General features: G+C 36.0%; 1 protein-coding gene across 1 annotated transcript; it reads left to right on the top strand.

Annotated features, from left to right (window-relative positions):
* Positions 1–5,381: 5,381 nt before the first annotated feature.
* LOC137733769 (uncharacterized) lies at positions 5,382–10,518 on the top strand. Its single transcript, XM_068472950.2, has 5 exons — positions 5,382–6,129; positions 6,706–9,001; positions 9,258–9,318; positions 9,405–9,628; positions 10,099–10,518. The coding sequence occupies exons 1-5, from the start codon at positions 6,012–6,014 to the stop codon at positions 10,151–10,153; spliced, it is 2,754 nt and encodes a 917-aa protein (XP_068329051.2). The 5' UTR covers positions 5,382–6,011; the 3' UTR covers positions 10,154–10,518.
* Positions 10,519–16,312: the final 5,794 nt, after the last annotated feature.

Consider the following 16,312-nt stretch of genomic DNA (forward strand, 5'->3'; position numbering starts at 1 on the left):
TTCTTCAAGATTAAGCCCAAAAGCCCTTGAAGATCCGCTCATCCATCAACCTTCAAGATCAAGCCCAAAAGTCCTTGAAGAAATCCACACAACCATTATTCAAGATCAAGCCCTGACGGCCCTTGAAGAAAGTGTTCATCGTTCATCCTAAGATCAAGCCCCAACGGCCCCTTGGATCAACAGCACAAACAAATCCACACATCCAATCGTTCTTCAAGACTAAGCCCAAAAGCCCTTGAAGAAAACCAACTGTTCATTCAAGATCAAGCCTCGACGGCCCTTGAAGAAAACCAACCGTTCTTCAAGATCAAGCCCGAAAGCCCTTGAAGATCCGCTCATCCATCAACATTCAAGATCAAGCCCCGAAGGCCCTTGAAGAAACTTACAACTGTTCATCCAAGATCAAGCCTCGACGGCCCTTGGATCAACAAATCTACATCTTACGGAGATAGAATCAGAGGACCAAATTTGAGAGAGATCGTAACCCCAAAATCATAAACACCAAAAAAATATTATTTTGTACACGTTATTCTGGTTTCTTGTTTCAAGGAAACTTTCGTGTTCACAACCGTCACAGTAGAATTTTAAATTAGCATAGGAATGGGTGAAGTGGCATGAAGCACGGGTGAAGGATAAATTTTAGGTTGAAATCACTTTTATATACAGTTAGATCTGCCAAAATCATTGTTTGAATCGACTTTCCTAATCATAAGTCTTCGTAAATATGCTTGTAGTTCTTCTCTTTTGAAAATTCTCTTCATCTGTTCTTTTATTTTTATTTTCATGACGTGGATTAATAAGCCATTAGTTCTTTGGAGGAGGACGAGGTAGAACAGAAAACGTCCACCCTTACCGAAAGAGAAAGGTCCTGCGCGCTTGAGGAACATTTACTTATAACTTAGCCAACATGACCTACGGATTTTTTTTACGAAGATTCTGGGGATTCGTGAATCGTGTTTATTCATCGTACGTTGTATGGTTAGTTTTTGTAAAATACTGTTTATGTTTATTTTTAAATAAAAAATTTAAAATGATTTCTGACCGTGCAATATACTATAAACTGATACGATTCACGAATTTTTAAAATCCTCACAAAGAGAATCTGACAAAGATTCGGACTCATAACTTAGTTATTTCTTTGCTATGTACGATTTTCAATAAATATTTTAAAACATTGCTTTTGTAATGCGTTCGGCATCAATTTTTATGGTGCCTTAAATAAGGTTTTTTTTTTTTCAGTCATAAATTAATGAAAACTTTACTAATTATCCATATGTCAGTGATCAATTTTTTGGACTGATGATATAATTTAAATTTGGCAAGGCAGCAATAAAACAGCACAGATTATAAATGGGGAAGTAGAACAAGAGAAAGAGAAATAGGCTTAGGGATAGGACCTGCTTGGGTTCTTGGATTGCACGATGTTCTATTAATTATCATATTATATTATTCTCCATGTTTTACAGCTACTCAGACCTACCTGGGTTCTTGGATTGTACGATGGTCTATTAAATTAGTCACATCTGATATTAGATTTTAGTCATTTTTTTTAACAAGAAACGATTATGATTTTCCATTAATAAAGATAACATTAACAATTACAACGGTTGCCATATAGGTACAATTTTTAATGACGAAATATTTGATTTGGAGTTAATTCGCACAAACAAGCAATGATGATAATTCCCTAATTAACTACCAGAAACGCGCGCATTAGCACAAATACCCCAATACAAAATCGGTTACAAAAACGATAGAAAGAAGAGACATATATCGGAGGACACATAATGTCACCCCCACACAAACAAGACCACATTAAACTATAACTAACAAGCAAGGTCACATCAAAACCACCACACACATGCGGGGCACTCGCTAAGGCAAGACATTAGCCGCTAAATGCGGTACAAACAAACCTACACTGATTTACACTAACCCGAGAACGTAATCCTCCGGTTGGCTTGTCACTAACGATTAGGCCATCCAACCAGCTGCAACATTACCGCTTCAAGAGAGATCCGCCATAACAGTGAGCCAAGCAAGGCAAGGCCGTCATAGGTACGGTCAGGGAAGGTGGTGCCCCCACGGATCGGTCAGGAGGAGCCACAAAACCCTTATAGAACAAGCCACCAACAACTAATGAGCCAAAACCACTCATACTAAAGTTCAATACTTGAAATCACTAATTCGCCTACAATAAAATAGAAATTGCAATGCAGGGTCTAAATCCACAAAACTGCAACGCAATGTCCTATGTTGGTTGACTTAGTCCTAAATACAAAAAAATATAAGAAATATTATAAATATTATAAATTTTATTGATTTTTAAAGAAATCACTCTTTAAAAATATTCTATTTATGTTGTACTGATACTATTTGGTTATACAGTTTTTAAAAATGTTATTTTGGAGTACCATTCACATACAAAAAAATAAAAATAAAAAATCTGCAAAAGTGAATATAATACACACAATACATTAAATTTGTATACGATCATATATTTATGTGAAATGTTATTTTGTGATTTCACGAGGTGGTTTGTTATCCACCCGTTAGAGGTGGGACATGCTCTATTACCCTTAGGATGTCACCAAAGGGTGAACCAAAAAGCCCAAAATTTGGGGCATATACCTCGTCAAGGAAGTATTTTGGGGGTGGGAGTTTTAGGATTTTGGGTTTGGAGGTAGGGGAAGTTGGGTTTGCTCTCCTAGGGGATGGACAAGGAAATAAGTGGGCCTGACTCGCCCAACTACATCCCTCATTAACTCTAGCAACTCAATTTTAATGGTACTTAATTTGATATAAGGTGACAATATATCACTCATTCACTTAACTCATCTCAATATAGCTTTGGCATAAATTTGTTGTCTTGAATGTGCTTTTCAGTCGCGGCATCTGATTTGTGTCCAATATGAATTAGTGGCAACTCGAGGATTACATTTTTTATTCATCATGCATAATTCTCTCAATATTCTATGAGCTTTGTGTTCAAATTTGTCTTGAAAGCGATTTAGAATTTGTCACTAGAGAATGTTATCTTAGTTTGGAATATTTTCCTTTTCTTTTAAAAGGAAACAACAGGTGGTAAGTCACTCATATCTATCATTTTCGGGGTCCGGAAAAGTTATGAGAAATTTCACTATATCGGTGCTCATAGTCAAGTAGACTCACCAGCTCGAAGCATTGAATCTAAAATCTCTCACATTTTTATATTTATTGGGGAGCTGCAATCTCTGCCCTTACCACTAGGCCACTTACCGTAGATAATATTGGAATATTTTCATTTGCACGGACACGTAACATGGAATTGGGACCCTAACTTTGGTTGTGCCATTAAAATTCCAGCTTGTAACATGAAATATTTGGATTCATTAAAACAATTAAAACAACACCAATCTTTCTGTTTTCATCTTGTTCGTAATTGATGATTGTCATCTGACGACTCAATTGGCTCAAAAGTCAAATCTGGCAGTAAAAGCGATGCGTGATTGGAGAGATTTTCAATTGTGCTGAAAATACATCTTGATTTATCAAATATTAAAATATAAATAATTAAATATTTAAAAAAATATTATGATATTTGATCGGTGGAAAATGATTCTCGTCAAATTCTTTTTTTTTTTTTTTTTTGGAATCTAGAGAATTCTATGATTGTGTTCATTTATCATATATTGTGCGATTAATTTTTGTAAATACTATTTATATTTAATTTTAAATTTTAAATATAAAATAATTCTTGATCGTATAATGTATGATAAACGAATACAATCATAGAATTCTTCGTATCCCTAAAAAAAGATCATCGCCAGATCATTTTTCCTTGATTGATCACTATTTTTCACACACTGAAATCGTATAAAGAGAGGGAGAGACTAGCAGTCTCTCACCAGACTTGTTAGAAAAACCCTCCTTTTTTATGGAGGCAGATTGTCTGCCCTCCTGTTTGGGTGCTATTCCTATTCCCTCTTATTTGTACGGTCACGGTTAAGCCACGTTAACATTTTATATTCCTATTGTTTTTTGTCTTATCATCTCTATAAAAAAATCAATATAAAATATTGACGTAGCTTAACTTTGATCGCATAAAATAAGAGGGGATAGAAAAGTCACTCAAACAGGAGGACAGAATAAAATAAAAAGGGATAGAAAAGTCACTTAAACAGGAGGACAGACAATCTACCTCCCCTTATTATATATATTTTTTTTTAATCTTCTTCTTTTCTTTTCACTTTCACATCGGCCAAAACAGTGTTTTTCTCACTCCATTCGCAACCAAGAAAAAGCCACAAACTGCAAAAGCACTTATTGGAAACAAAAGGAGGATAAAATACTCTAGTCAAGAAAATTAAAGGGAGGAGAACCGAAAAAAGCTAAAGCACAGATGAAAAAAAGTGGATTTGCTACTGCCAGTCCTCTTTAATTTGTTTCTTTTTCTGCAACGGGACAAAATTATAAGTTGGTCTCTCAACATTAACACTAGTTTATAGTTCGCTTTTAAATTAAAAATTCGTTATCTGAAATTTTTTATTTTAACAAAAAGGAACGACGGTCTTTACATGAGATTTTTCAATTTGACTACATGGCAGGTATGCAATGTGTATATGAACTTTCATCTCATTTTGAGTTTGATCTATTAATTAATTTTTTTTTTTTGTTAAACTATAGTTTTGTTAGATTAATCAATGACAGAATTTGAACTCACGTCATCATGTAAAGACTCTACATATTTTCACTACTGTAGTAAAGATCCATTTACTATCTATTAATTTATTAGAATTGAATATGTGATACCCACATTATTCAATGGTGCACCTTTTTGTTAAAGGGAACTGATTTTCATACCATTTTAACCTTTCACTTATTTTTATTTATTTTTTACCATCAAATTAAATAAATCAACTATGAATAAAGAATATAATTAAATGAGAGTGTGCTTATTTATTTTTTGTTAAATCCAAGATCTCAATTAACATTTTTTTCTCTCTTCAAAAGACCAATTATAAGGTAGGCTACTTGGATCATTAGTCCGGTAGTGTTAGGATAGTTGTAAGATAGCATTTGTAGTCAAAAAATTAGGATTCAAACTCCTGTGGTGAAATCTTTTAAAATTTAGGTCAAAAATTAAAAATTTCATTAATTTCAGTTAATTATTAGCACATGAACCATACATATGAGGTTAAAACATAACTTTATGTTAGTTGTTAGTACGTGAAATTTACATTTGAGGCTAACTCCACCACTCGGACTTAATTCATAAGGGAGATTATTAATCCAATTAAGTCTTATAAGGTAATTATAATGTTTTTTTTTTTTTTCTTTTTTGGTTTCACGGAAGTAAAGTTAGGGTGCATAAAGTTAAAAACCGGGAAGCGTCAAATGTTGAACGGGCACCAGACAAACGGCGGTTCCAACGAAGTTAACTCCACCCTCCTGAAACGGCGTCGTTCCGGAGGCGACCTCATTGGAAGTCGCGTTTTGCTTAAACGTTGGAAAGCGGTCCTGACGTCTCCAACTCCGCGTCCTGCGTCCGAAAGCAATTTTGGAGAAAAAAACACAAAAAAAAACGCGAAGCATAAATGCAGAGATTTTCTCAGAACACAAACAGTCACTGGAATCGAATTTCTCAAACCACTTCCATAAATTCTGAGCGTTTGTATTTTCCTTTCCAGCTCATAGTTTTCCGGGAAATTATCTGGCCCCACCACCAAAAACCTCACTCCCGTCCACTTCTCCAGCTCCACCATTCCTTCTCCCCTGTTTGGTTCCTGAGAAAATCTGCAAAAGAAAAAAGAAAACCCACAAAAGAAAAAGAGGCTTCCTGTCTTTCTCCTTAAACGAAAACCCATTTCACCATTGCAGCAGAACAACCCAAAGCTTTCTCATTTCTCTGAGCTGCTTTTTCTCTCTGGTTTTGTCGGCTGCCAAACATTGACTGGAAACAGTGTTTGACTTGTCGTTTGTTGTTTGTTTTTTTGTTTCTGGGTTTGTTTGGTGAGGTGGGTTATGAGCAAATGGGGGACTCGGGTGCAACAGTGAGGCTGGTTCGGTGCCCAAAGTGTGAGAATCTTCTTCCGGAGCTTGATGATTACTCTGTTTACCAGTGTGGTGGTTGTGGTGCTGTTCTTCGAGGTTTGCTTCTTCTTCTTTGATTCCTTTTTTATTTTTTATTTGTGGAGCTTATTGGTTAATGAAATTATTTGGTGGGGTTGGTGAGAAAACTGGGAAAAAGATAGAAACTTTACGTTTTGTGTCACATGATTCGTGTTGGGTTTCTGACCAAACGGCTACCTTGTTCTTTGTTTTATATGATGGTTGTGTTTTATTTTATTTTATAAAAGTTTGCGTTTTGGTTTATGTTATCGGAAATTTAGGAAAGGGAATGAGACCAGGGTTTACAATTTTTGGAATTTGGTGTGGAATTGGACCCCAAAAAAAAAAAAAAAAAAAAATTCCACACCGAGGTTAATAATATTCAGTCTGTCAATCATTTGGATTTGTGGATTGAGATTATTAAACCCGACAAACCAGATATGGAACTCAGTAGCCGCATTACTAGAATCAAAATTCATAATCTAGGATCCCAATCTGAATAGCATTATGTTTCCCGAGTTTTTTCTGCATTCAAGATACAGGAAATCTTTTTAGTTTTGAGGTTATTTTCCTCTCACTAATATTGGGGATCGGATTGTTTATATCGTTTTATAGCAAACAAGAAAAGGCAAGAGGGGGATACTTTGTTCGAGAAGTCGGAGGAAGAAAGGGTTGGAGGAGTTTGTGCCAAATCAGATGATTCAGACAATAAAGGAATAGTTGTGTTAAGTGATGCTTCTGATATTGATGTTAAGTCAAGTGATGGTTCTTTGAGGTGTGATCAAAGGAATTTAGAGAAGGAAAATGTTAAAAATCCTGAGATTGTTAGGAAGCAAGTGAAAGATGCAACTGAGAACTGGGTTGTCAAGGATGGCGTTGATATGAGCATGAAAAGAGATGAATTGGAGAATGCTGTGGGAAGAGAACATGGGGATTTGAATGCCCAATTTGGTCCCACAAATGCAAGCCGAAGATCGGAATGGATGGAAGATTGGCGAGCTCGGAAGAATGGTGAAAAAGAGGGGGTTCGAAGACATCAAAGAACTGATGTTGGAGGTATGAGGTCCTCAACTTCAAATTATCCAGACGAGGGTCCTTCAAATTATTCCTTGGGTTCTTCTCATAGGGGTGGGGAACCATTGAGAAAAACTATTGACCCAGATGAGGCAAACAGAGTTCTGTACCTTGAACAAGATCGAGCCGAGCTTCTGAAGAAGCTGGATGAGCTGCGGGATCAACTTAGCCGGTCTGGTGATTTAGTTGATAAGCCGAAAGAGAAAGCTCCTCTCAATGGGGGTGTGGTTCCTCCAGATCCTTATGGTAGTTCTAACACTTCGTATGCAGGTGCTTCTTCTGGGGCAAATAGGGCTTCGATGGAGTACTTTGGACCTGGTAAACCTGTTGCAGCACGGGCTCATTTCAATCACTTTCCGGAGCCATTTCCCTACACCAATGGCCATGAAATACCTATGCCTAGCTTTTCTTCTTCCATGCATAATTCAAGCCATTTACCCAGATATGGCGATCCTTTTGGATCCCACATGCACAGTGGAGCTCCTCATCCCTTTCCCAGGCAATACCAGCAACCGTCGCTTCCATACTTTTCTGGACAGTATGCTGAAAACAATCCTGATCCGTATGAGCTTTACCCACATAATGCGTCGTTTCACCGTCCTACTTGCCCTTGCTTCTATTGCTATGACAACCACCGGCGAGGCTCAGTGCCAGTTCCACCTGCTGCTTTCCACAATAAAAGGTTCCCTGATTTCCCTAGCAATCCCACGCTCCATCCTGAAAACCCTGGGATGGTTGGCCCATATGATCACAACAAACCTCGGACTTCGATTCCTCCACCCATTCATGTCTCACAAACCCGTACCAGATGGCCAAGTGACCTTAACCCCCAAATGGGAAGCTTTGTTCATTTCCGTCCAGATAGGGTGGTACTAACCAGTGGTGGTCGGCGATGTCTTCCATTTTCTGGTGGTGCTCCATTGGTGACATGTAGTAACTGCTTTGAAATTCTACAGCTGCCCAAAAAAGTACTGCTTGCGGAAAAGAATAAACAGAAAGTGCGATGTGGCGCATGCTCTACTGTGATCGATTTTGTGGTTTCAAATAAGAAACTACTTCTTTCTCATGCAGAAGCAAAGAACAATCCGTCGGAAGTTAATAACTTGAATGAGGAGGTCAAAGACAGTATTTTACATTCCCATGGTCCTGTTACCCGGATCTATGCTCATTTCTCCTCTGATGATTATGATAATTCTGGTTATGATTTTCAGTCAATAGATAGAGAACCTGCTTTACCGTCCACAGGCCCAAGTTCAACGGGTAGCAAGCCTCACGAGATGCAAAGCTTTCATTCTTCATCTCCCAGTACCTCTGAGGATGACGGCATCCCAGAAGCTCCAGTTGCTCCAAAAAAATTCATAGATTCTATTCAGCAGCCAATCAAAGGCTCTTTTTCTCCTCCTTCTCCTGGTTCACCTCTACAGGAACACTTTGAATTCTCCTCGAACAATAACGTGATAAACCGACTTGGGAAGGGCAACTGCAGTAGTCGCTCAGATCAAGAGAAGGTAAAGCCAAATAAGGTGACCTCGCGACAAAACTCTTTAAAGGAGACAACACTAGCAACTGAGATGGATGTATCATTTAATGAGTACTCCAATACTGGGGCTTCCCAAGATTCCTGGGATGCAAACAAAGAGGAGGATCAGCCAAGAACCAACAAAGGGAGTGAATCATTTATTACAAACTTTATTAAGAAGAGCTTCAGGGATTTTTCCAAATCAAATCAGACAAACAATGGGAGAAGTAATGTTTCAGTTAATGGGCATTTAATACCAGATCGTGAGCTCAAGAAGGCTGAAAAGATGGCTGGAACAGTCCATCCTGGACAATATTGGTAAGTGTACTCACTAAACACACAGTGGGTTTCTATGCTTGATTACCTTGAATTGTGCTTACAATTTGTTATTGCTCATATATCCGTGCTTTGTTAGAGTTATATATAAATAGCTGGCCTACATTATAATAGCTTTTGGAAGAAGTGATAAAACCAATAAGACTAATCATCACAAATGGCTTTATGTTGCAACTGTAATCTCTCTCGCCTCCTCCATTGTACTCATGTCTTTGCATTCGTCAATTTGGAAGTGTAGGTATGATTTCCGAGCTGGATTCTGGGGTGTCATGGGTGGCCCTGGTCTTGGCATCATTCCTGTAAGTCAATTAATTCAACGCTAATATCAAATCTATAAGAATATAATTATTTGCTAATGTTAATGGAGAATTCTTTTCTTGTGCAGCCATTTATTGAAGAATTCAACTATCCCATGCCTCAGAACTGTGCAGCTGGAGATACCGGTATTTTTGTGAATGGAAGGGAGCTTCACCGTAATGATTTGGATTTGCTGTCCAGTAGAGGACTTCCCACAACCAGAGATAGATCTTACATCATCGAGATCTCAGGGAGAGTCCTGGATGAAGACACCGGTGAAGAGCTTGATAGCCTTGGCAAGCTTGCCCCAACGTAAGCACTAATTATCCAATGGTTGTCTCTTTTAGTTCTTTCTACTTGTTGGATCTTTAATTCTTATGTCATGGAACTTGAAATGAAAAACATGTTGAATATGTATATATTAGACATAGATAATCTAGGAGATACCTTTAGCAGAAAATGTTTTGAACATCTGTTCATGTGTTTATCTCCTACGCTGCATGTTTTACATACTATAGGATACCCTTGGCATGATCTACATATAAGCATGGTTTGTTGTGCGGGAGTTTACATCTCTTTACAGTTTAACTAATGCTATTGTATGTTTTTTAGCTATACCATTATTTCCTGTCACCTTTGGCAACCAATGTAGCGATATTTTGACTTTGTACTTCGGTTTTGTCATTGTAGATTTCATTCGTACAGTATTACCTGTCTGATATAAACACGGTATGAGGGTCTTTGGGATGTTCTAATGTTTCTTACTTTGGCCCTTTGAACAGGGTTGAGAAGGTAAAACGTGGATTTGGCATGAAGCTTCCAAGAGCAGCTGCATAATCAACATATAGAAATTAATAACTTCATCTCTCGCATGGAGATTCTCAAGTCATCCGCCCCGAGTTGGAAAGTAAAATTATTAGGGGAAAAACGAAAAGAAACCCGGTCTAGGAAAAATTCTTTGAAATGTTCTGCATCCGCACAATATTGCAGATAACTGAAAATGAATGATAAGCTGTTAGGATGGTCAGCAGGGTGGTTGTATCCAAAATCTAGAACAACTATTTTCTGGTTTGATTTGTTAGTGTATGTAGATCATGCTAGTTTTCTTTGATCCGCGACTTTCCATGTGTTAATTTGTGTATATGGTTTGGTTTTCTGCTGTCCTGTTATATATTATTAGATTACGGTTTATCTTGATCAAATATAACTTTTGCAGTTAGCATTTCTAAACTACATATTAGAGCTTTTAAGTCTCAGTATTTTGTGTGACGTGTTTTGTTTCCTTTTTTAATTGGGGCTCGTCTCAAAGATTCTAAGCAAGGAGCTTGCAGCTTAAATGGATAAGAGCGTTTACCCATGCACTCTAGATTCTGAGCTCGAGTCGCCGTTCTCCTAGTTTTGTAAAGGAAAATAAAGCCTATGATTCAAGCAACTACCATCCTAAATCATTTGTTAGCTTCTCAACCTGGGAAATGAAGGGCTGGAGGCAATCTTTGGGAATCCAGGAGAAAGCTGAAACAGGCTAATCCAATCATTGGTCTGTCCTGTGCAAATGTACAAAGACATGCAATTTCTACGGCAGCCTCGGGACACTCTGCAAATCCCATATGCAGTTTTGGTTGGCCATTAAGTGGGCTTTACCCCCATAGCAGCCATTCGGAACTCATATATCGGAATGAGAAATAATTTTGCACTTTATTTTTTTCTTTTAACATGTTCATCACTGTTTAGCTGTTAGATTGAGTAAATCAAGACACAATGAGAAGTGGTAGAAAGAGAAAATGAAAGTGAGTAAATCGTTTCACTATAGAAAAATGTTAAAATCAGTCGTCAGTTGCGTTCACGTGCATGAACATTGTGAATCAATCTGTGCCACCTAATATGAGCACGCTTTGGCATAATAATGAGATAAATATTGGTAGTCTTCATCAGACGAAATGAAACTTTCTTATATTGGTGACAATTATCTATCGAATGAATCGTCCAATGTTTAAATACACGACGACCATTTATGGCACTAGTGATATCACTAGGGCAATTATCTATCGAATGAAATTGTTTGAACACATGACGATCATCAATGACACCGGTGGTATTACAAAGACAATTATCTATCAAATAAATTGTATAGTGTACGAATACATGACGATCATCTATGGTACTGGTGATATCACTAGAGAATTATCTATCGAATGAAATCGTTTAAACACATGAAGATCATCTATGGCACCAGTGATATTACTACACAATTATCTATCGAATGAATTGTATAGTGATTGAATATATGGCACCGGTGATATCACTAAGACAATTATCTATTGAATTTAGGGTTTGAATACATGATGGTCATTTATGACACCGGTAATACCACTAAGAAAATCTTCTATCAAATGAATCGTATAGTGTCTCTCCTTCGGGCTTGGAAAAGGAGGATACTGGAAAAGGAGGATACTGGAAGGAAGGTTGAATGCAATGCACTCGTAGTTGGTAATAAAGCCAGTTCATGGAAATTGACCGATGTGATTGATAAGAAAGGCTCTTAAAAGCTTTCGCTTTCCCTATTACTAACGTTTACCGCCAATCCCCATTTCACCCCCCTCCCCCCACCCCCACCCCCACCCCCACGCCCACCCCCCAACGGTCCCACACCACCCCCAACAACTTATATAAAACCCTCTAAAATATCAGTGATAAATTAGATAAGTTCATGAATTGTAATGTACTAAAAAAGAAAACCACACAAATTGTCTTTCTGAAAATAGAAGCAGTGAAATACACAAATCTTGTTTCTAATTATTTTAAATACATGCTTCCCGTTCTACACAAAAAGGTTGTATTTGTATGGAAAAAAGTAGAAGAATGTTTGGATTTGAAAATACATACTTTCCATACTATAGACCTGACATTCGTGTCGTGTTTCTCATATTCATGTCATACCCAATAGCTTAAAGGGTCGTGTCGTGTAACATCCGTTAAAGTAAATAGGTAATATGACCTGACCTGAGATCGACCTGTTAATATTATCAGGTAATATGACCCGATCCGTTACCCGTTAAGAAAAATATATTTTAAATCAATAAATTGTGCAAATGAAAAACATAATGTGACCCAAAAGATGTAAAACATAATACTAAATTAGTATATACATACTAAATTTCTGAGTTGACCTGTTCACGAAAGTTATAAAACTTGTCATTACGAGTGATTGTATATATTTTTTTACATGTTTCACACTTCTACAATTATTAATTTTATTAATTTTGCACTCAAATAAAAATACTATTCATGATATTTGAAGGGTTTTGAAAATCTAAACAACCATATAACCATCATCTAAGCGTAGAAGATGTAATTACGATTGTTTATATATGCTTTCACATTTTTCAGACTTACATATTAATGATTATAAATTTTATTTATTTTGAACTCCCTTAAAATACTATTCATGAGGGGTTGTATGGTTTTAAAAATTCAAACGATAATGTACCTATCTTCAAAGCGTAGAGGATGCAATTATGAGCATTTGCTTATATTTTCACATTTTTTTACACTTGTAAATTAATTATTATAATTTTTTAATGTGTTTGGTATTTTTAAATTACTTAATATTTTTATTTTTAATGTGCTTTATAATTCTTTAATCTCACTCTTAGCCTATAATATACTATAAAGTAGAAGTATGAAAAATTTTCAGGTTTACCATACTGCACAAAAAGATTGTAAAGTTATTGTGTTGATCTAAAATCCTTTATTTTCGTGTCGTGTTAATAGATTATGTAAGAAATTGCCAGGTTTACCATAATGCACAAAAAGGTTGTATTTGTATTTGTATGGAAAAAAGTAGAAGAATGTATGGATTTAAACAACTCATTGCGTAACATTACTTTATAATATAAAAATGTTCAGTGTGATAGTCGTAGGCAGCCAAATAATATAATTCATTCATGCATATATTACTTTTAAAAAAATGATTAAAAAGAAAAATAGGTGGATTAATTTACAAGTAATCATCCAGCAAAGAAAATAAAAGGAGCCGGACGGAATGATTGCATGGTAGCTAATCACCAAATGGGGTATAATCAATGTCGGCAACATGGAAAGAAAAGAAAAAAAAAAAAAAAAAAATTCCAATATGATTCAGAAAAGTGCTCCACTCTTGATGTAAACAATAATAAGGATTCTTAAAATATGTTCGTTAATCGTATATCGTACAGTTAAAAATTATTTAAAATATTTTTATTTAAAATTAAATATGAAAAGTATCTGAAGAAAATTGTCTGCAAGATGCATGATAAAAGAACATAATTTAAGAATCTCTGAGATTCTCACAAAAAGAATCCAAAAAAAATCGTTGTTCGCAAAACAATTCAGGGTTTAAAGCTGCTGCACAAGTTTCAGCTAGCTATAATGGAATGATTTTTAGGTGGTACTATTCACACACCAATTTTTAGCTATTGAATCAATGAATTGAAAAAAATAAATAGACAAAAATTAATTAAGATATGCGGAGATAAAACAAGATGTATAAATAGCAGTGCTCTAATTTAATAATCTACCCACTACTGTTTTACTGATCAAAATTCAGATCAAGATGTGAGGTGGGCAGTGCATGTCATGTCATGAGCATTGCGATTTGCAAACAAAAAATAAGACAAAAAACATATTTAACTCAATATTTTTTTTTAAATAAATGATTATATCTACATTAAAAGAATAGAGGAATGAGTTAAGTCTTACAATAAGTTTACCATAATAATATGGTTTAACTTCGTCTTTAACGAAAATCAAATTTAAAACCTCTCACTTACAGGTAAAAAAAAAAATATTCTTATGACATACATTCTTTGCTCATGTTACTACCAACCTTCTTTTTATTCTTCTTTTTCTATTGGCTAAGCACATTTAAATTGATTCCTGCCACCTCTAGATAAAGGAAAAGAAATTAAAACCACATAAAAAAAGAAGAAGTTATTTTTATTAATCACCGTTAGTCTACAGCATAATTGGTCCTATTTGTCAAGACATTTTTTGTCAAGCAAATTACTCCCCAGAGTCCAAACCTCACATTAACAGATATAAATACAAAAAGGAATGATTTGTCCTGATAAATAATTATTTCCCTCTCTGTGAATTTAAATAGTTAATCAATTTGATTCCTAAGTATATGGTAAGTGAAGCAAAAATACATCGTAGTGTTGAAGGAAAAATATGTATGTGAATTGCGTGCCCTTTGTTGTGGCCTTATGCCTTTATTTATACTATTTAGATAGAATTTACTTGCCTTACAGGTAGTACAAGTCATAAAGAGATTATATATCCTGAATTCAATTGAAATTCTACTTCTAAATTTACACAATCACACTCCAAAATAATAAATGTAACTAACACACCTCGACCGAAATAAAGGCGCGTTGGCCGTCACGCCTTGATTTCGATCAGGGTGTGTCAGTTTGGTATTAGAGCATAAGTAGCCTAAGTGTAGTCCAGTAGGACGAATATTAATTATACAACATCAAAGGTAATCCTACAATGATGATAATCTATCAGAGCTGCCGTCTGAAACTCGAATTTTCGTCGGTTTTTGGAAAAACTTTAAAACTTCATATCTTTCTCATTTCTCTAACCAAAATCCATGAAATTTGTACAAAATGAAGCTTATAACAAGTAGAACAAAACCTTACCACTTTTAGGACTTAAATCCAACGGGATCTCCCCGGAAAAACCCACGATAATCCGGCCACCATTGCGCCTTGATTTCGGTCGGAATGTGTCAGTAACACATATGATGATTTATATAATTGCATTGTTTTGTCAACTCAAAAAATATTGTTATGCAAAGTGTTGAAAACTTAAAAGTGTCGGAATATATTACATTATTGAATTAAACCCTTGCATAATAAGTTTAAATAATTTGTTTTCTACTTAATTTTGAATTGAATTCCCACATTCTAACATGGTAACAAAACATACAATTTATATGTTGAGTTTTAACTCTCACATGTGTTTTCAGATCACTATTATATGTTAAGAATGAATCGTACGTCGGAAAATTAAACTACAAGACTCACAATTTCTGCTTGATGCTCACATCTTAACACTATAAAATTTAAAAAAAAAATGATTAAAAAGTTGAATGCATCTGAACCAAACATAGCCTTTTATTGTATTTCAAAAAAGCTCAGAATTTTGTCTCAAAAAAAAAAAAACCTCAGAATAGAACGCTCATTTCTACTCAGGCACGCGGCGCCAGTAGCAGTCTACAAACAACACGTCTCTCTCTATTAAGAAGACACATGATCATCTTCACAGAGAGATGTTAAATCTTAGGATAAAATTACATTTTACCTCCTTAGATTTGGAATTGATTTCAATTTCTTACAATATTTTTAAAACATTTCAATTTCATATATTGACTTATAATTTTATTTTAATTTCATACATCTGTTAAAAAATCCGTGATAAAGTAGTGTAGACGTGGCTATCACAATTTGCCATGTCTCAAAATTTTTATTATTTATTATTTTTATGCATTAAAAATATTATAATAATTTATCTTATTTAAAAAAATAATAATAATAAAAGCCATCGTCTTCTCCGAGCCATCCCCCTTTCCCTCCAACCCAAACACCCCACCCCCACCTTCCCGGAGACCGCCGCCACGTCCAAATATCTCACCCGAACCCAGAAACCATCCCTCCACCCCCCCCGGCGGCGCGACCTACTCCCTCATCTCCGCCCCACCCCATCCCACCCCACCCCACCCCTACCTCACCTCCCCCACTCCCCATTTCTCATTTTTCCAATCTTCGCAAATCTCCCAATTTGTAGAGAGAGAAAGAGAGAGGAGAGAGAGAGAGAGAGAAATGCCAAGCGTTCCTCTTGAAGCACCGTTTGCAGAACAGGATCCAAACCCAACCCAACGAGTTCAACAGATTTGGCGTCACCTCCCATACCCGAAGAAACAATTGCTGCCCCCAACCCGATATTCGACGACGG

This window comes from Pyrus communis, chromosome 7 (assembly GCF_041283825.1).
Source record: "Pyrus communis isolate YQ-2024b chromosome 7, ASM4128382v1, whole genome shotgun sequence".
NCBI lineage: Eukaryota > Viridiplantae > Streptophyta > Magnoliopsida > Rosales > Rosaceae > Pyrus > Pyrus communis.